General features: G+C 44.9%; 3 protein-coding genes across 5 annotated transcripts; 1 reads left to right on the forward strand and 2 right to left on the reverse strand.

Moving 5' to 3' along the window:
• Positions 1-206: 206 nt before the first annotated feature.
• On the reverse strand, positions 207-3,552 carry nubp2 (nucleotide binding protein 2 (MinD homolog, E. coli)). The gene is made up of 7 exons (XM_076986858.1): positions 3,382-3,552; positions 2,992-3,110; positions 2,699-2,897; positions 2,349-2,503; positions 1,532-1,642; positions 1,122-1,191; positions 207-712 (listed from the first exon to the last, which is right to left on the reverse strand). The coding sequence occupies exons 1-7, from the start codon at positions 3,395-3,397 to the stop codon at positions 576-578; spliced, it is 807 nt and encodes a 268-aa protein (XP_076842973.1). The 5' UTR covers positions 3,398-3,552; the 3' UTR covers positions 207-575.
• On the forward strand, positions 3,098-15,574 carry spsb3b (splA/ryanodine receptor domain and SOCS box containing 3b). 2 transcript variants are annotated; one of them, XM_076986855.1, is made up of 7 exons: positions 3,098-3,736; positions 6,610-6,704; positions 7,622-7,814; positions 13,244-13,434; positions 13,922-14,024; positions 14,330-14,455; positions 15,001-15,574. In XM_076986855.1, exons 1-7 carry the CDS (start codon positions 3,691-3,693, stop codon positions 15,252-15,254), a joined length of 1,008 nt encoding a protein of 335 aa, XP_076842970.1. In that variant the 5' UTR covers positions 3,098-3,690; the 3' UTR covers positions 15,255-15,574. The 2 variants fall into 2 exon arrangements, with proteins under 2 accessions (XP_076842970.1, XP_076842971.1); XM_076986856.1 differs by having other exon boundaries at positions 3,584-3,736; positions 7,643-7,814.
• eme2 (essential meiotic structure-specific endonuclease subunit 2) lies at positions 15,567-20,818 on the reverse strand. Of its 2 annotated transcripts, none has more exons than XM_076986854.1 (8): positions 20,179-20,818; positions 18,416-18,534; positions 18,218-18,307; positions 17,955-18,031; positions 17,505-17,583; positions 17,142-17,257; positions 16,715-16,904; positions 15,567-16,354 (listed from the first exon to the last, which is right to left on the reverse strand). In XM_076986854.1, the coding sequence occupies exons 1-8, from the start codon at positions 20,507-20,509 to the stop codon at positions 16,199-16,201; spliced, it is 1,158 nt and encodes a 385-aa protein (XP_076842969.1). In that variant the 5' UTR covers positions 20,510-20,818; the 3' UTR covers positions 15,567-16,198. The 2 variants fall into 2 exon arrangements, with proteins under 2 accessions (XP_076842969.1, XP_076842968.1); XM_076986853.1 differs by having other exon boundaries at positions 17,955-18,073; positions 20,179-20,813.
• Between the last annotated feature and the right edge of the window lie 421 nt (positions 20,819-21,239).

The raw sequence follows: 21,239 nt of genomic DNA on the forward strand, positions 1-21,239 counted from the left end.
CTTACTGTGTGTGTGTTTGACGTGTTGTCCGTTACTGGGGGGGGGGATTAATGTTTAACTTGTTTTTACTCGTTTAGCAGTGTTCTGTATGGGAGTTGATTATCTTTTCATTGTTTTTAGTTTGCCTCTCATCACCTTTGACCTTGTACATACACAAGTTGGTATTATGTCTTGTGGTCACTCCAACACTAGTCAGTCCAGACAGGTTTGGTGTACAGATTTATTAAACAGACGATGTCGTAGAAAAGGAGCCGACCACATTTTGACATTTAAAGCTAAAACTCAAGAGTGAGTATTTAACACAAGATTAAGTATTTATCAGTAGATTATCACTAGATTAAGTATTTAAAGGGGCAAATTACACAATATGCAAATGAGTCCAAAAGGTATTGGGGTATTGTATAAGATTGTGTGTGATGAGTTTGATTTTTGTTTTGATCCAATCAAAATATCTGGAGGTTTCGGTTTTATGTGTCATCTTGATTCAGGCTGAGGTTCGGTAGAGTGGGTCAGATCAGCTGTAGGAGATGGAGACTCAGGTGGTGATGAAGATGAAGGTGGTGATGAAGGTGGTGTCAGTGCTCCAGGACACTCATCACCGTCTCAGCTATACCCTGTAAAGCACTGTAGGTGGCGCTCTCTGGAAACGCCTGCAAGAAGTCCTGTCCCTGCTCTAGACTGGCACTCAGAGCTGGATCCAGAGGCACAGAGCCTATAAACACACACACACACACACACACACACACACACACACGCCGGTAATCCTTCTGGACTCATGAAGAGAACAGCTGTAAGGGCAGAAGGAGGCACGTTTGAAGGCACCTGAATTTGTGGTTACACCCCACGTTAAAGCCATGTGGTCTGAAACCATCTAGGACTACGCTCAACGTGCAGCGAACGCCTCGCTCTTAACGAGTAGACCTCAGCACCTCACACAGCACCACACGCTAGGACCGGCCCAGCTCTCCTGACTGGACTCCGCTGCTCCGGGTGCTGCGTGAGCAGGGCTCACTGGCCTGTCTCCTGGCGGCAGCGCCCCCGGTGGCCTGGAGCAGGACTGCAGCCCGGAGCAGTGGCAGCAATCAGGAGGCGCGGCCATCCGCAAGGGGGTGGAGACTTACCTAGAAATACAGACCCTGTGAGCTTGGCCAACTCCTCCCCACCTCCTTTAGAGAAGATACTGGTGCACTCCTACACACACACACAGATACACACACACCATATAGAGCTTAATTCAGAGTTGTGTTCCATGTTGTGTTCCACCGTGTTGATCTTCCACAGCAGTTTACCTGAAGATGGTGGACTAGTGACGTCACCTGAGCACAGATATGTCTGCTCGAGTGTGTGACGTGAGTGATGGTGAGTGGGTGTGTGAGTTGAGTGTGTAAAGTGGGTGATGGTGAGTTGAGTGTGTGAAGAGTGAGTGATGGTGAGTGCAGGTGATGGTGCAGGTACAAATGTAATTTCAGGGTGTGTGTGTGTGTGTGTGTGTGTGTGTGTGTGTGTGTGTGTGTGTGTGTAAAACACTCACTGAACAGTGGGGACACACAAAGCCACTCATGTTTTCCACAATGCCCAGAATCTTCACCCCGGTCCTCTTACAGAACGTGATCTCACGACGCACATCTGCAGTTGATACAGCCTGACACACAATGTCAATGTTAAATGTCTAATTCATTTATAAAGCACAACAATTGAAAAGCCACAGAATAATAATGAGCTTTGAGATGAGATTTTAAAACATGCAATAGGAGCGAGTCTAACATGTAATGGCAACCCATTCCACAGTTCAGGGGTTATATCTGCAAAAACACGATACCCCTTCAGCCGAGATTTAGGAACCACCAAAATCCACTGACTTGCAGATCTGAATGACCTCACTGAAACATACGTCTCAGAAAGACCCTTCAATAATTTATATAAGTAAAATCTTAAAATCAATCCTCAAATGAACAGAAAGCCAGTGCAGGGAAGTTAAACTGGTGAAACATAAATATGATCTGGTTTACGCGTCCTAGTTTTGAACTGGAACCGTGAGATGGAGGCTTGTCCAACCCCAGCATGAAGCCCATTACAATTATATCTAGAAGATATAAAAGTGTGAATAACCTCACATCTCCAGTTGATGCTGCCTCACATACACACAGTCACTGTGTGGGCATGTGTACCTGGGTGGGTGAGGGTGTGTGTGTGTGTGTATACCTGGGCGTGTGTACCCATGTTGGTGTGTGTGTATACCTGGGCGTGTGTACCCATGTTGGTGTGTGTGGACCTGTGTGGGTGGGTGTGTGTGTGTGTATGTGTGGACCTGTGTGGGTGTGTGTGGACCTGTGTGGGGGTGTGTGTACCTGTGGTGTGGTCACCAACACTGCTCCATCCACTCTGTGCTTGCGTAGTTTGTCCAGAACAGCCAGGTGTTCGTCAGACGTACCGGGGGGTGTGTCCACTAACAACACATCTAATTCGCCCCACACAACGTCAGTCACAAACTGACCAATCAGAGCTGAGAAAGGAACATCATGAGAGAAAGAGAAACCAAAATGTTACCAACACACACAGACCAGCAACAAAACAGGCTGCTGTGTGTGTGTGTGTGTGTGTGTGTGTGTACGTTCACACAAGCCAACACACTCTGTTCTTAACTGTAAGAGCCACACACTGGGGGTCTTACTGCAGGGTTAAAGGTCAAAGGTCGGACCTGTTTTCTTAGGCCCCCTCCACACGACGGCCTCGTCCGGGTCGTCCAGCAGGAACCCGATGGACATGAGCGCGAGGTTCTGCTGGGGCCCCGCGTGCACGGGCACCCAGCCCGCGCCGCACTCGTGCACGTCGTGCGCGGTCACGCCGAGCATGCGCGGGATGCTCGGACCGCACAGGTCCACGTCCAGGACACCGACCTACCGGAAACACACACACTTCACTCACGCGCACTGAACCTCACGCGCGCGTGTTCGTGGTGTGTGTGTGTGTGTGTTCGCGTGACAAACGAACCTTCCGTCCCGCGTGCAGCAGCGCGAGCGCCAGCTCTGTGGTGACGGTGCTCTTACCGACTCCGCCCTTACCGGACAGCACCAGCACCACGTGCTTCACGTGCGCCAGGTTCCCCCGGTCTGAGAGAGAGAGTCGCTGTTAAAACAACCGGTTTAGTTTCATGATGTTAGTATTGATAACTCCACCGTTCAATCAACCGCGCAGCTGCTCCGGTATCTCCGGTACCGGTACCGGTACGACTACACGTCCCGGTCATCCCCGCGTGCACGGTCATACAGTAATAATAATACGGTATTAACGGTGATTATTGTGTATTATAGTGTAAATACACCGCTGGGTCAGTCCCGTCACTAACGGCTCCGTTATCGTCTACACTACCGGCCACCGTACCCGTCTGCGCCGCCATGATCCCGCAGCCAAACCACGTCACAGCACCAACCAGCCAATCAGATTAATGGGAGATCCGCAACGCCCGCCTCACAACGGTGTAGGCCAATCATGTGCCAGTGTTCGTACCCGACACTCGTTTTATTGGCTGTGGGGCGCGGGGTGTCCCGCCCTCGTCGCGAGCCTTCGGTGCGTGAAGCCCCGCCCCCCGTCTGTTCGGCGTTGTGACGCAGGCGTGAGCGTGTTTGTGCCGTTTCTGGGCTCCCGGTTCCGCGGCTGCGCGCGCTGTGTTTACGTCTGGCGCGCGCACATATGGGCCACGCCGGCACGCGCAAGGCTGCTGGAGGAAAACAGAGTGGTACGTTTGTGTAGTGTGGAGATTATTTACCCAGATTATTTACTCAGATTATTTACTAACACATTACTCAAAGCTTGGTGTATTATAATATAGTGTTTAGTATAATATAGTGTAATATAGTATAATATAGTGTAATATAGTTTACTATAATATAGTGTAATATTGTGTAATATAGTGTATAGTGTAATATTGTGTAATATGGTGTATAGTGTAATATAGTGTATAGTGTAATATTGTGTAATATAGTGTATAGTGTAATATTGTGTAATATGGTGTATAGTGTAATATAGTGTATAGTGTAATATTGTGTAATATAGTGTATAACGTAATATTGTGTAATATAGTGTATAGTGTAATATAGTGTAATATAGTAAATTTCGGGGTGTACAGAAGTTTAAAGGTGTTTGAATATGTTTGCTGTCTAAAATCTGATCAGCAACACTCTGGGATTTGGCAAGATGTGATTGTTACCTTTTGACCAGTGTTGAAAGTCGTCCTAAGGCGCAATTTATGTTTTATATTTGAATTTAAATGTTGAATACTGCAGTTTGGTGGGATATGACCATTTTGACAGTTCTTCATCACATCGCATGTTTCGTTGATGTGTGAGTGTCACGCAGCTACGGTGATCCAAACGACTCCATCCCATGGCAGTTCAGATGATAACATGAGAAACGTGTTTATCCACAGAGAAACAGTCTAACGTGCATCTACACCACGTGTCAACACATTCCTGTGATATTGATACTGCACCACAGTGTGTGAGGGGTTTGGTAGCGCATGGCGACCCAGTTCAGGAGGACACAGACATCTGGGGTTTAGCACAGCTCCACTACGTGGGAAAAGGAGCTGGATCAGTTATGCTAGAGGAACAGGGGTCCTGACACAGCAACTAGACTGAGGAGAGACTAGACTGGGGAGAGACTAGACTAAGAAGAGACTAGACTGAGGTGAGACTAGACTAAAAAGAGACTAGACTGAGGTGAGACAAGACTGGGGAGAGACCAGATTAAGAAACTAGACTGAGGTGAGACTGGACTGAGGAGAGACTAGACTGAGGTGAGACTACACTGAGGAGAGACTAGACTGAGGAGAGACTAGACTGATGTGAGACTAGACTGGGGAGAGACTAGATTAAGAAACTAAACTGAGGTGAGACTAGACTAAGAAGAGACTAGACTGAGGTGAGACTAGACTGAGGAGAGACTAGACTGATGTGAGACTAGACTGGGGAGAGACTAGATTAAGAAACTAAACTGAGGTGAGACTAGACTAAGAAGAGACTAGACTGAGGTGAAACTACACTGAGGAGAGACTAGACAAAGAAGAGACTAGACTGATGTGAGACTAGACTGGGGAGAGACTGGACTAAGAAGAGACTAGACTGAGGTGAGACTGGACTGAGGTGAGACTAGACTAAGAAGAGACTAGACTGAGGTGAGACTACACTGAGGTGACTCTAGACTAAGAAGAGACCAGACTGGGGAGAGACTAGATTAAGAAACTGGACTGAGGTGAGACTACACTGAGGAGAAACTAGACTGGGGAGAGACTGGACTAAGAAGAGTCTAGACTGGAGAGAGACCAGACTAAGAAGAGACTAGACTGAGGTGAGACAAGACTGGGGAGAGACCAGATTAAGAAACAAGACTGAGGTGAGACTGAACTGAGGAGAGACTAGACTAAAAAGAGACTAGACTAAGGTGAGACAAGACTGAGGTGAGACTAGACCGAGGAGAGACTAGACTGAGATGAGACTAGACTGAGGAGAGACTAGACTGAGGTAAGAATAGACTGGGGAGAGACTAGATTAAGAAACTAGACTGAGGTGAGACTGGACTGAGGTGAGACTAGACTAAGAAGAGACTAGACTGAGGTGAGACTACACTGAGGTGAAACTACACTGAGGAGAGACTAGACAAAGAAGAGACTAGACTGATGTGAGACTAGACTGGGGAGAGACTGGACTAAGAAGAGACTAGACTGAGGTGAGACTGGACTGAGGTGAGACTAGACTAAGAAAAGACTAGACTTAGGTGAGACTAGACTGGGGAGAGACTAAATTAAGAAACTGGACTGAGGAGAGACTAGACTGAGGTGAGACAAGACTGAGGTGAGACTTCACTGAGGAGAGACTAGACTAAGAAGAGACTAGACTGAGGTGAGACAAGACTGAGGTGAGACTAGACCGAGGAGAGACTAGACTAAGAAGAGAGTAGACTGAGGAGAGACTAGACTAAGAAGAGACTAGACTGAGATGAGACTAGATTGGGGAGAGACTAGACTAAGAGACTAGACCAGGGGTAATCAACTATATTGTTCCGCGGGCCAAATTTGGCAGATAGCTCTGACCAGCGGTCCGGGGGACAGGAGGGGGGTGGCGAACGTAAATTGTCGTGGGGGGGGTCGAACCTAAGTTGTTGAGCGGGGGGGTGGCGGCGAACGTAACACTCATGACGGAGTGTTTTTTTTTTTTTTTCAATAGCGCTGAAATAAATGCTCCGGTTTAAAATTAATTCTCCCGTCAAAATTAAGAAATATTTTTAACAATTTATTCTGGGTCCGGAAGGGATGGCATTTGGGTCCGTATCCAGTTAATCAGGAATGAGATTGGGTCCGGACAGGACTGCGTTCGGGTCTGGATCCGGACCGCCTGTTGGTGACCTCTGGACTAGACTGAGGAGAGACTAGACTAAAAAGAGACTAGACTGAGGAGAAGATTGGGAGAACCTCTCAGTGGTACCACTGCTGCACAGATGTCCTGACATTATGGGATCACACAGTTTAGTTGTGAAGTTCATTTGAGTGTTTTGGATACTCATGAGTTGCAAAGCACCAGTTATGCTGTCTTAGTTACTGTGTGTGTGTTTCAGCAATGCCCCAGACAACAGACACTGGCACGCATTTGAGGGGAGGGGACAGGGAGACTGAGACTCCGCCTCCTGTGATGACCCTTGACCCTCAGGAGGTGGGTTCCTTTAGCGCAGGTGTGTGTGTGGTTGTAATAGGTGTGTATGTGGCTGTAATAGGTGTGTGATTATGTGATCTCTAACGTGCCTAAATGTCTAATTTCAGAAACATTTCAATACTCAGCCACTCTTGCACTCAGAAACAGATTATAACAAATGTATTTTAATATTGGAATAATCTTTCTTTAAATATTGTAATAGCTTTAATATCACAGTAACAGCAATTTTAATATTGTAAAATTAGTTTCAATGTTGTGAAATAATATTTTTATTGTTTGAATATTGCAGTGATATTAGTTTTAATATCAGTGTGTAGAGAGGCTCACACTGACCTAGTGATGCACGATACTGTTATACATTCAAAAACCAAATGCTGGTCAAAGTCACTTCTGCTAGTTTCAACAACATTATGTCAGAATTCTGCTTCCATCTAAATATTATTTGGTTTTTTGAGACTTGGGGAAGGGTCAAGTGTGTGTGTGTGTGTGTGTGTGTGTGTGTGTGTGTGTGTGTGTGTGTGTGTGTGTGTGTGTGTGTGTGGTGTGTGTGTGTGTGTGGGTGTGTGTGTGTGTGTGTGTGTGTGTGTGTGTGTGTGTGTGTGTGTGTGTGTGTGTGGTGTGTGTGTGTGTGTGTGTGTGTGTGTGTGTGTGTGGTGTGTGTGTGTGTGTGTGCGCGTGAGATATATATTTATATATATATATATATATATATATATATGGGCTCATTTACTCTCTTCTGTGTGTGTGTGGGTGTGTGTGGGTGGGTGTGTGGGTGTGTGTTTGTGTGTGTGTGTGTGTGTGTGTGTGTGTGTGTGTGTGTGTATGTGTGTGTGGGTGGGTGTGTGTGTGTGTGTGTGTGTGTGTGTGTGTGTGTGTGTGTGTGTGTGTGTGTGTGTGTGTGTGTGTGTGTGTGTGAGACTCTGTGGGGGTGTGAGAAGTTGGGCTCAGTGTTACAGGACTACCGGCCTGTGACCGTGTGTGTTCCTGCAAAAGTGCCACTGGCGGTCCCGGTAACAGGCCAGTCCTTCTGCCAGTGCCCCAACCAGACTGACCTCAGCTCAAACACACACCTGGACACACACGAGTGCACATGTGGAGAGGACCAGTCTGGTAAGAGCTTACCATGGAGTCCAGATACCATGGAGTCCAGATACCATGTAGTCCAGATACCATGGAGTCCAGATACCATGGAGTCCAGATACCATGTAGTCCAGATATCATGTAGTCCAGATATCATGTAGTCCAGATACCATGGAGTCAAGATATCATGTAGTCCAGATACCATGTAGTCCAGATATCAGACACTGTATGCTTCACAGGAACTTCTGATTAACAGGAAACACTGTGTTGCTCTTAATCTTTCTCTTGTGTTAGTTTTCTCTTCTATCTCTTATGTTAACGCATTTTGACCCATGACACAAATTATTTACCATCCATTTTGTTTATTATCTCTTTGTTATGTTGGGCTTCTGTATCCATGACAGTGTTGGTTTTTTTAATTACAGTTGTGATCAAATTTATTCAACCCCCACTGAAATAAAGTGTTTTGGCCAGTTTGACATTGATTTTGATCATTTCAGTCATCTTATTTACAATTATATCAAAGAGGCACTTATAAATTAGACAAACATAACATAATATTTATGATGGAATAACCACAAATGTCTTTACTGTGCTCACATCATTATCAGTTTTATTCAACCCCCTAGTGACATTATTTTTTAGTACTTAGTACAACATCCTTTTCCAGTTATGACAGCTTTCAAGCGTGAAGCATAGCTTGACATCTTAGCATGGGTATCTTAGCCCATTCTTCATGGGCAAAAGCCTCCAGTTCAGTCACATTCTTAGGCTTGCGCACTGCAACTGCCTTCTTTAGGTCCCACCAGAGGTTCTCAATTGGATTTAAGTCTGGTGATTGCGATGGCCACTCTAGAATGTTCCAGCCTTTCATGTTCAACCATGCTCTAGTGGACTTGGATGTGTGCTTCGGATCATTGTCCTGTTGGAAGGTCCAACGTCTCCCAAGCCGCAGGTTTGTGACTGACTCCATCACATTTTCCTCCAAGATCTCCTGGTACTGAAGGGAATTCATGGTACCCTGCACACGTTGAAGCTTTCCTGTACCATTAGAAGCAAAACAGCCCCAAAGCATAATTGACCCCCCGCCATGCTTCACAGTAGGCAAGGTGTTCTTTTGTTCATAAGCCTGGTTCTTCCTTCTCCAAACATAGCGCTGGTCCATTGTCCCAACCAGTTCTAATTTAGTTTCATCTGACCACAGTACACTGTCCCAAAACCTTTGTGGCTTGTCCACATGACTTTTGGCATACTGCAGTCGACTTTTCTTGTTCTTTGGAGTCAGCAAGGGGGTGCGTCTGGGCGTTCTGGCATGGAGGTCTTCGTTATGCAGTGCGCGCCTTATTGTCTGAGCTGAAACTTCAGTGCCCACATCTGACAGGTCTTTTTTCAGTTCCTTAGCAGTCACGCGGGGATTTTTCTCCACATTACGCTTCAGGTAGCGCACAGCAGTCGCGGTCAGGATCTTCTTTCTGCCACGACCAGGTAACGTTTCCACTGTGCCCTTTAACTTGAACTTGCGAATGATACTTCCGATAGTGTCTCTTGGAATATTTAACAACTTCGCAATCTTTTTATATCCATTGCCATTCTTGTGAAGAGCAATAACCTCTTCTCTTGTCTTCTGGGACCATTCTCTTGCCTTCACCATGCTTGGAAACACACCAGTAGATGTCTAGAAGGAGCTGAGTATCACAGTCCTTTTAAATCTGCCTAATTGGTGCTTATCATGCTTGATTGCTGCTCGTTGACATCCACAGATGTTTTCAATACCTGATGGAAAACACTGGAATGAACCTCTGTTCTTAGGAGTGGTAGTCGTAAAGGGGTTGAATAATTGTGTCAATGAAGAAATCACAAAAAGGCCATTTAATACTTTATGACAAAAAAAAATTGATGCTATCTTAGTTGCATTTAGTTCTTTAACAAGTCCTTGTAAGATTTCATTATGAACACAATTACAAATGTGCACTGAATTCCATAAAACCCTTCGCAGCATTGGGGGTTGAATAAATTTGATCACAACTGTATATATATCGGCAATTTCAATGACACAGTGACCAGCAATTTCCGCCCAGAACCATCATAGAGGCCAAATTGTGTTCAATCATACGAACGTTTTTCATTCATGTTGTGATGCTAAGCAGGAGGAGAAGCAGGACCTGCTATCTTCGCTGGGACAAGGCAGGAGAGCGTACATTTACCACTACATTTACCAGATCGTACATTTACCACTACATTTACCAGATCGTACATTTACCAGATAGTACATTTACCAGATCGTACATTTACCACTTCATTTACCAGATCGTACATTTACCACTACATTTACCAGATCGTACATTTACCAGATAGTACATTTACCAGATAGTACATTTACCACTTCATTTACCAGATCGTACATTTACCACTACATTTACCAGATCGTACATTTACCAGATAGTACATTTACCATTACATTTACCCAGGGTTCCCACGGGTCCTTGAAATCCTTGAAAGTTTGTGAATCTGAAAAAATAAGTTCAAGGCCCTGGAAAGTTTTTGAAAACAGGCATAAAAGACAGCCGTCCTTGAAGGTCCTTGAATATTTTGGGGGGTTTGAAATTTCATATGGATGAAGACCGCAGTCAAGGAATAATAGGGCAAAGTTGGTAGGAAGTCAATACTTACAAAAGATTGCTATGAAAAAGATTGTCATAATGTTTAAAATTTCTCATCCTTTGTTGAAAAATATGATCTGATATGATAGTTATTATAAAGATTTTAAGAAAGTCTGCAAAGTGATTCCTTTAGCATTAATTCAATTAATCAAAAATGTCATTTTATATTCAGAGTTGAATGAATGAGATTCTTTAAAGAAACATACTAATACAAATTATAAAACCACAATGGCTTGTCAAATGGCCCATATCTTCTAAAGTAAAAGGGACTCATTTCAAAATAATAAATAAGATATATCCTGTAGCCATGTTTCTTGAAAGAAGATTTAAACTTGATGTGGATTCATTGATACCATTTTACTTCGGATTTTACATTTTAAGTTCGGATTTCTCTGATGCCATAAATGTAGTTGTACTTTTAGCAAAATACCACATTCACTACAGTAAGTGGAGTGGTTAAAAGCCTTCTTTTCTCTTTATGATTGAATTAATTAAGAATCATTAAGTAGATTAAAAAACTTGGAAAATGCAAGAATCATCTCACACCAGATTTCTCTAATCTAATCTCATTATATGGCTTTGCTCCTCTGTTTTATGTATGTACTGTATGTGTATATGCATATGTGTATTATTATTATTTGTCTACTGTCAACGTGCCAGCACAAGTTCATTTAAAATGATATTGATTCTACAGGGCCTATGCCGACTTACTTTGCAAAAGTTTGGTCATTCTCCTGTAGAGAAATTTGTTTGTTTGTTCAGCACCGAAAGCTAGTGTTTCCTGTATGTAGTTAACGTATGTGTAGCTGCTTTACGTGAATGTCACCTTCTCACAGGTACACTGCTAAATTGCCAGACATGTTGTGTGTGAATTAAGTTTTCGTTTAATCAGTGCTTAACGTCATGCACAGAACATTTCAGGATGCATGGCTTGAAATGGCATTCGGTCTTTTGAATTTGCATTGAATTAACATTGTTTTTTGACAACATATTCAGGGGTAACAGTAGGTAAATGGTGCCAGGTGCAGTCCTTGAATTTGAGGAAGTTGGTCCTGGAAAGTCATTGAAAGGTCCTTGAATTTGATGTTAACCGAGGTGTGGGAACCCTGTTTACCAGATCGTACATTTACCACTACATTTACCAGATCGTACATTTACCAGATAGTACATTTACCAGATCGTACATTTACCACTACATTTACCAGATAGTACATTTACCACTACATTTACCAGATCGTACATTTACCACTACATTTACCAGATCGTACATTTACCAGATCGTACATTTACCACTACATTTACCACATCGTACATTTACCACAACATTTACCACAACATTTACCAGATCAAACATTTACCACTACATTTACCACATCATACATTTACCACTACATTTACCAGATCGTACATTTACCACTACATTTACCAGATCGTACATTAACCACTACATTTACCAGATCATACATTTACCACTACATTTACCAGATCATACATTTACCAGATCGTACATTTACCACTACATTTACCAGATCGTACATTTACCAGATAGTACATTTACCAGATCGTACATTTACCACTACATTTACCAGATAGTACATTTACCACTACATTTACCAGATCGTACATTTACCACTACATTTACCAGATCGTACATTTACCAGATCGTACATTTACCACTACATTTACCACATCGTACATTTACCACAACATTTACCACAACATTTACCAGATCAAACATTTACCACTACATTTACCACATCATACATTTACCACTACATTTACCAGATCGTACATTTACCACTACATTTACCAGATCGTACATTAACCACTACATTTACCAGATCATACATTTACCACTACATTTACCAGATCATACATTTACCAGATCGTACATTTACCACTACATTTACCAGATCGTACATTTACCACTACATTTACCAGATCGTACATTTACCACTACATTTACCAGATCAAACATTTACCACTACATTTACCAGATCGTACATTTACCACTACATTTACCAGATCGTACATTTACCACTACATTTACCAGATCGTACATTAACCACTACATTTACCAGATCATACATTTACCACTACATTTACCAGATCGTACATTTACCACTACATTTACTAGATCGTACATTTACCACTACATTTACCAGATCGTACATTTACCACTACATTTACCAGATCAAACATTTACCACTACATTTACCAGATCGTACATTTACCACTACATTTACCAGATCGTACATTTACCACTACATTTACCAGATCGTACATTAACCACTACATTTACCAGATCATACATTTACCACTACATTTACCAGATCGTACATTTACCACTACATTTACTAGATCGTACATTTACCACTACATTTACCAGATTGTACATTTACCAGAGCGTTCATTTACCAGATAGTACATTTACCACTACATTTACCAGATAGTACATTTACCAGATAGTACATTTACCACTACATTTACCAGATCGTACATTTACCAGATCGTACATTTACATTTAGTTTTTAATGGATTTTACTATATTTGGTATCACCTGTCGCTGTACCCCCGTACACCAGCAACCACCCCCCACCCCCTGTCGCCGTATCCCCATAACGTCACCTGTCGCCATACCACACCCGCCCCCCCTTCTCACCTTTTTAACCCCTGACCCATTTTCATGCCTGGTATGTGTGCGTGTGCTTGTTTACGTGTGTGTGTGTGTGTGTGTGTGTGTGTGTGCGCGCGTACGTGCGTACGTGTGTGTGTGTGTGTGTGTGTGTGTGTGTGCAGGATGTGAGTGGGTGTGGGATGAGTCCTGCAGGTCTCCGGCTGTGAGGCTGAGTTGCTCCAGCAGGACCGTGACCTTTCACCCAGACTTCAGTCGCGGGACGGCCGCCGTGCGCGGGACCACGGAGCTCCGAGCCGGAATACAGCACTTCTGGGAGATTAAGATGACCTCCCCCGTTTACGGGACGGACATGGTGACACCTGCCACGCCAGACACGTCACACACTCGTGTTCTCTCACACACTCCCTTCACTCTGACACACACACACACTCCCTTCACTCTGACACACACACACTCCCTTCACTCTGACACACACACACTCCCTTCACTCTGACACACACACACACTCCCTTCACTCTGACACACACACACTCCCTTCACTCTGACACACACAAACTCCCTTCACTCTGACACACACACACTCCCTTCACTCTGACACACACCTGTATCACCTTTACTGTGAAGAAATTTAACCAATCACACACCCCATTAACCAATCACACACCCCATTAACCAATCATATACTTCATTAACCAATCACACACCCCATTAACCAATCATATACTTCATTAACCAATCACACACCCCATTAACCAATCATATACTTCATTATCCAATCACACACCCCATTAACCAATCATATACTTCATTAACCAGTGTGTGTGTGTGTGTGTGTGTAGATGGTGGGGATTGGCACAGCAGAAGTGAATTTGAATCAGTTCAGCCACAGTTTCTCCAGTCTGCTTGGTTCTGACACCCATAGCTGGGGCCTGTCTTACACAGGTAGGAGATGAGATGAGAACTGTAACTCTGGTACACACACACACACACACACACACACACACATGCACGCATGCACACACACACACAAACACTCACACACACACACACACTCACACACACACACAAACACTCTCACACACAAACACTCTCACACACACACATGTATGGATCACGTGAGAGAACTTTTGAGACTATCAGAGATACAGACTGTTGGAGATGCAGACTGTTGGAGATGCAGACTGTTGGAGATGCAGACTGTTGGAGATGCAGACTGACCCCTGGACTTCACTCATCCATGTGTGTAGGTCTTCTGCACCATGAAGGTGTGAAGGTGCCTTTCTCTTCCTGCTACGGCCAGGGTTCCATCATCGGCCTCCACCTGGATACCTGGCATGGAACCCTCACTCTGTACAAGAACCGCCTCCGCATCGGTGTGTACACACACACACACACACACACACACACACACACACCCATAGAGAAGATGGGCATCTGTGTATGGGGTGTGTGTGTAGCGATGTGTGTATGGGGAGGGGTGCATGCATGTCAGTATGTTTAATAGTCAAAGTGTGTGTCTGTGTATGTGTGTATGTCTAATAGTTGAGGCCAGTTGGTGTGTGTGTGTGTGTGTGTGTGTGTCTAATAGTAGAGGCCAGTCGGAGTGTGTGTGTGTGTGTGTCTAATAGTAGAGGCCAGTCGGAGTGTGTGTATGTCTAATAATTGAGGCCAGTCGGAGTGTGTGTGTGTGTGTGTTTGTCTAATAGTAGAGGCCAGTCAGAATCTTAGTGTGTGTGTGTGTGTGTGTGTCTAATAGTAGAGGTCAGTGTGTGTGTGTGTGTGTCTAATAGTAGAGGCCAGTCAGTGTGTGTGTGTGTGTATGTCTAATAGTTGAGGCCAGTCAGAGTGTGTGTGTGTATAATAGTAGAGGCCAGTGTGTGTGTCAGTGTGTGTGAGAACACCAAACTCTCTGCCCCAGGTGTCGCTGCCACAGGGCTGCAGAATCAGACCTTCTACCCCATGGCGTGCTCCACTGCAGCTCAGAGCAGCATGAAGGTGATTCGCTCATGCTCCGCCCCCAGCTCCCTGCTCTACCTGTGCTGCTCCCACCTGCGGGACCTCCTGGCTGAGGGGGCGGGCGCACTGTCCTGCCCCCCAGGACTCTCTGTGCAGCTCCACCACTGCCTGGGCTGGGTCTTTACGCTCGGGAGTAAAAACACCTACCATCTGTGAAAGCCCATTGGCTAAACCTGCCCTCCAGGCTAGCCCCTCCCCCCATCAAACTCCGCCTCCAAGGGTGAGTCAGGTTGTTGTTCAGGGGTGGGTTTCCCGAAACGTTCTTAGCGCTAAGTACTTCTTAACCTCATACGTTTCATTCAAGGTTACGAAGTACTTAACGTTTCGGGAAACCCACCCCAGATAGGCCAGAGGTAGTGTTGCCACTGGATATGACAGACGCACTTTATTCATTTAGTCTGTGATGCGGAGAGATGTTGAGTGATTTTCTTAATGCTTTAAAATAAACCTGCTCAGGACTACATGACAAACACAAGATATTCAAATGTTTATTTCCTTTTTGACATTTGTAAGAAATCCATCCAGCTAGGGCACTACTGCAGCAGACAGGCGAGATCACCTGACACATATAACGCACTGTGATTGGTCTGTGAGGCGCTGATGTCATGTGGACCTGAACGGGAAGTAGTAGACATGATGGTCTTAAGAGTAGAAACGTCATTCACCTTTTATCAACAGTTATTGTTTCTAATCATCAGAGTAAACTGTATTAATATATAGTTATATTAATATAACTTGAATGTTATTTTTGCCCATTTTCTTATCGCTGTTTCAGGAAATCAAAACAAAAGAATAAATGTGATTCTACCAAAGGAGAGTAGCACCATTATTGTTCTGACCCAACTGAGATTTGTTTGTTGAAAGTGCTGAAGAGTTTATAAATGTTTGTTTGTAAACAGCTGATCCCTGTAATGTTGGTGTTTGAGTAAACACCTTTTACAAAGAAGAGGAAATCAAACATCTGGTGTGAACTCCAGTGTGGGGAGAGTTAAAGTGGCCATGCGGAAACACAAGTCCCAAGGACAAAGATACAAGTTCATTGTCCATTCAGCTGTTGGCCAGTTGTAGGACAATGTGTCCTGATCCTTACTCCAGTTCCACTAGTCCAGTACTAGCTGAGAATTCTGGGACGTCATTAATCGATAAAGGCGATTTGACAGTTCAGGTCCAAGACGCCTCTCCTTAGCCCCGCCCATCACGGTGAGATCAGCCAGTAGCGTGCGACGCTGCTCTTCTGACTCTGCGTTTTCATAGGCCTGATGGGTAAAAGACATGAAAACATCCTGGAGAATGAAGAACGTGGGGAAAACAAACATTGGAACTGCAGTGACCCACATTCACCAGGTAGTCAAACCCCCCCCCAACCCAACCCAACCCAACCCTAACCCCCCCCTGCACCTGAATGTGCACCAGCACCTCACGGCAGCTGGGCGTGTGAAAGGTGTCTCACAGCACAGGTGTGAAGACGCTACCTGCATGTGAAAGGTGTCTCACGGCACAGGTGTGAAGACGCTACCTGGCTGGGCGTGTGAAAGGTGTCTCACAGCACAGGTGTGAAGACGCTACCTGGCTGGGCGTGTGAAAGGTGTCTCACAGCACAGGTGTGAAGACGCTACCTGCAGCAGGAGATGAGGCGAGGGGAAGGCGGTTGTCACGGCTGCTGCCATGGAAACACTGACGCGGTTCAGCTGCTGAATCTGCCGTAGCCACACCTGTGCAAGGCCACGCCCACATCGCTCCACACGGGCCCCGCCCGCCCAGGATCCGTCCACACAGAAGCCCAGCACAGACGCCTCACACAGAGCCCTGGACACAACACAACAACCCTTAAAACCAGCAGAACACACACATGCTCACACTCACACACACCATGATCTAAATGTACAACACACACACCTTACATCTCAAAAATAGAACTCACACAAAACCAAATGTTTCACACAATGCTCAAATGAGCATTCAATAAGGCCTTGGTAATCACACATGCTCTGTGTGTGTGTGTGTGTGTGTGTGTGTGTGTGTGTGTGTGTGTGTGAGACTCACTTAAACGGACGTTTCGATAAGGCCTTGGTAATCGCGCACACGTGATCTGTGACGTCCTCCCAGCTCAACACAAAGTGGACCGACACGTTCTTACACAGCTGCAGGTAGACCAGCACCTGGTCTCCACGGAAACATGAAATCACATACACCTGGTAATCATAATCACATTAACCTGCATGAAAAGGGCTGTGGATGAGTGGGCGGGGCTACAGGAACATGTGGGTGGGGACACAGACAGAGGGGGCGGAGCATGGCTGGGGAAGGAACCTCCCACATATAACCACGTGATCATGTGACAGGGTAAAGATCATAGTGTGAAGGGAGAGACAGGAAACGGAAATGACATCATGATATAAATCTGACCTCCTCAATATCAACGTCTGGGAGAGCGAGCTGAGAGCGTAGACAAGCATCATGGCCCCCACCACCACTCAGGAGTCCACTAGGGTTAGAGTTAGGGTTAGGTCACACACATGCAGACACACACACACATCCATGTACTTAAACCTCTCAGCCTGTTTGAACATTTGTTTATGCGGCTGTAGGAGTGAGTTGGTGTGTGTGTAGGAGTGTGTTGGTGTGGCTGTAAGTCTGTGTGTGTGTGTCGCTGTAGGGGTGTGTCTGTAGATGTGTGTTGGGGTGTCTGTAGGTGTGTGTTGGTGCGTCTGTAGGTGCGTCTGTAGGTGCGTCTGTAGGTGCGTCTGTAGGTGCGTCTGTAGGTGTGTGTTGGTGCGTCTGTTGGTGCGTCTGTAGGTGCGTCTGTAGGTGCGTCTGTAGGTGTGTGTAGGTGCGTCTGTAGGTGCGTCTGTGTACCACTGATGTCTGTGGTCTCCTGTCACCAGCAGTGAGATGACTGTTCCTCTGTTTCTCTTTAGATATTTGGAGAGAGGCTGAAACAGAGACGCTACCACATCAGATTCACCAATCAGAGCCTAGAAAACAGGACAGGGCATTACATCACTGTATGATGCACTCCTAGCTCATACCAATGACAGAGCATTCATAGAGCATTCATAGAGTATTCATAGAGCATTCATAGAGTATTTGGTGAAGTGCTCTATGCAGATCGATGTCACCTGTTTGATGGATGTCACCATGACAACAAACTCCTCCTGAGAAACCACCATCAGCACCTGATCTTCCTCAACCACAGTTCCATCATCATCCTCATCATTCAACACACACACACACACACACACACACACAACAGACACTCAGACACTAAACTTTATTGTTGATGTAATTGTATATGGTTGTGTCTCCTGTCTCTGTACCTGAGGTTGTCTAGTCCAGCTGATACTGTGTGTGAGCGCGTGTTCCTCTAGTCGACTGGACCACTCCAAACCCTCCAGAGACACCAGTAGAACATCACACCCAGGATCCTGCAGTAACACTGCAGTCATGGCCAAAAGTTTTGAGAATGATACCAATATTAATTTTTACAACGTCTACTGCTTCAGTTTTTATAATGGCAATTTGCATATACTCCAGAATGTTATAAAGAGTGATCAGCTTAACAGCAATTAATTGCAAAGTCAATATTTGCCTAGAAAATGAACTTTTTCCCCCAAAACAAATTTCAACTTCATTGCAGCCCTGCCTTAAAAGGACCAGCTAACATCGTTTCAGTGATTGCTCCATTAACACAGGTGTGGGTGTTGATGAGGACAGGGCTGGAGATCAATCTGTCATGATTAAGTAAGAATGACACCACTGGACACTTAAAAGGAGGCTGGTGCTTGGTGTCATTGTTTCTCTTCTGTTAACCATGGTTCTCTCTAAAGAAACACGTGCAGTCATCATTGCACTGCACAAAAATGGCCTAACAGGGAAGAGTATCACAACTTTGATACTTTGCACCTCAGTCAACAATCCATCGCATCATCAAGAACTTCAAGAAGAGAGGTTCCATTGTTGCCAAAAAAGCTCCAAGGCGCCCAAGAAAGACCAGCAAGCGCCAGGACCGTCTCTTAAAAGTGTTTCAGCTGCGGGATCGGGCTACCAGCAGTGCAGAGCTTGCTCAGGAATAGCAGCAGGCAGGTGTGAGTGCATCTGCACGCACTGTGAGGCGGAGACTCTTGGAGCAAGGCCTGGTCTCAAGGAGGGCAGCAAAGAAGCCACTTCTCTCCAGAAAAAACATCAGGGACAGACTGATATTCTGCAAAAGGTACAGGGAGTGGACTGCTGAGGACTGGGGTAAAGTCATTTTCTCTGATGAATCCTCTTTCCGATTGTTTGGGACATCTGGAAAACAGCTTGTTCGGAGAAGACGAGGTGAGCGCTACCACCAGTCTTGTCTCATGCCAACTGTAAAGCATCCTGAAACCATTCATGTGTGGGGTTGCTTCTCAGCCAAGGGAATCGGCTCTCTCACAGTCTTGCCTAAAAACACAGCCATGAATAAAGAATGGTACCAGAATGTCCTCCGAGAGCAACTTCTCCCAACCATCCAAGAGCAGTTTGGTGATCAACAATGCCTTTTCCAGCATGATGGAGCACCTTGCCATAAAGCAAAGGTGATAACTAAATGGCTCAGGGAACAAAACAGAGATTTTGGGTCCATGGCCTGGAAACTCCCCAGATCTTAATCCCATTGAGAACTTGTGGTCAATCATCAAGAGACGGGTGGACAAACAAAAACCTACACATTCTGACAAAATGCAAGCATTGATCGTGCAAGAATGGACTGCTATCAGTCAGGATTTGGTCCAGAAGTTGATTGAGAGCATGCCACAGAGAATTGCAGAGGTTCTGAAGAAGAAGGGTCAACACTGCAAATATTGACTTGCTGCATTAACTCATTCTAACTGTCAATAAAAGCTTTTGTTACTCATAATATGACTGCAATTATATTTCTGTATGTGATAAACATCTGACAAACACACATAAAAACCAGAGGGCAGCAGATCATGTGAATATATAATATTTGTGTCATTCTCAACTTTTGGCCATGACTGTATACACACACACACACACACACACACGTGTCCCTGTAGACTGCAGGCTCCACCTTGTCTCTCAGGTGTGGTGAAGGTACCTGGGTGAATTCGCACAGTCAGACTCTTCAGGAAGTTCTCCGGTTTTAAACTCTTCACTCTCTCCGCCTCCTCCTTCCTGCGCTGCTGCGCGTGGCGTCTCTCCTCCTTCACTCTCTCCCTCTCCCACCTCTCCTTCTCCCGAGCTGACCTCCTCTCCTCCACTCTTCTCTCCGTCCTCGGTGAGCGGGTGGCGGGGTCCTCCGTGCGCGTGTACGTGCGCGGGGCGCGCTCCTGCTCCACGTCTTCATCTCGCGCTCCGGTGTGTTTGACATCATCCTCGCCCTCCGAGTCGGAGATCTCCCACGTCTTCGCTCGTTTTAAACGGGACATCACCGGAGAACCGCGCTAAACCCCCACGGAACCAAACACGTGATCTCCGCCGGTACCAACCCGGTTTGGGAGGAACGTGCACGAATCTACGGGTCGATATGAAGGACAAAACTCGACGCGCGCCGTGAATATGCACAAACACACACAGTTGCTCTCGGAATGACCGAGAACTGATTTAAACATTTTAGGCCATATATGTTATAAGTTACTGTTAACTGTTTAATCAAAATTCCCACATAATCTCTTTTAGGGTATTTAGTTCTTTCCAAAAATGAAGAGAAAATGTGACATAACACACTTTCAAAAATGAAAGACACTCGTGCAGGAAGACAGGCAGAGAATTCAGGTGGGGGGAGAAATGGTGACTACATGAGCAATGAGTCAGAGTCACACACACCCCCATCAGCTCTGTGGTGTTGAAGGACTGTTAGACTGTTAGGTATTTATTGTAGGATTGAAAAAAAATATATATATTTATATTATAATATATATATAAAAAAATATATATAAATATATATATATATATATATATATATATATATATATATATATATATATATATATAGATGTATGTAAGATTGATGTTGGAAGTTTTATTATGTGTTATTAAATCTGGTATTTCTCAAATTGTTGTTTTGTAAATATTGTTAGAACTCACACACATGCAGAGATGCATGCATGTGCAATATCAGCACATGGACATAATGACCACACAATTATTTTTTTGATA

The sequence above is a fragment of the Brachyhypopomus gauderio genome, unplaced genomic scaffold (genome assembly GCF_052324685.1).
Source record: "Brachyhypopomus gauderio isolate BG-103 unplaced genomic scaffold, BGAUD_0.2 sc49, whole genome shotgun sequence".
In the NCBI taxonomy this organism is placed as follows: domain Eukaryota; kingdom Metazoa; phylum Chordata; class Actinopteri; order Gymnotiformes; family Hypopomidae; genus Brachyhypopomus; species Brachyhypopomus gauderio.

Coding starts and splice junctions, on each gene's coding strand:
- eme2 (XM_076986853.1), bottom strand. CDS start 20,509: ATGTCCCGTTTAAAACGAGCGAAGACGTGGGAGATCTCCGACTCGGAG. Junction 17,584..17,954: donor GGAGACCACAGACATCAGTG/GTACACAGACGC, acceptor CTCTAACCCTAG/TGGACTCCTGAGTGGTGGTG. Junction 16,355..16,714: donor CGCCTCATCTCCTGCTGCAG/GTAGCGTCTTCA, acceptor TTTACCCATCAG/GCCTATGAAAACGCAGAGTC.
- spsb3b (XM_076986855.1), top strand. CDS start 3,691: ATGGGCCACGCCGGCACGCGCAAGGCTGCTGGAGGAAAACAGAGTG. Junction 13,435..13,921: donor CCGTTTACGGGACGGACATG/GTGACACCTGCC, acceptor GTGTGTGTGTAG/ATGGTGGGGATTGGCACAGC. Junction 14,025..14,329: donor CTGGGGCCTGTCTTACACAG/GTAGGAGATGAG, acceptor CCATGTGTGTAG/GTCTTCTGCACCATGAAGGT.
- nubp2 (XM_076986858.1), bottom strand. Junction 2,898..2,991: donor TGCTGCACGCGGGACGGAAG/GTTCGTTTGTCA, acceptor TGTTTCCGGTAG/GTCGGTGTCCTGGACGTGGA. Junction 2,504..2,698: donor GAGGGGGCCTAAGAAAACAG/GTCCGACCTTTG, acceptor TTCCTTTCTCAG/CTCTGATTGGTCAGTTTGTG.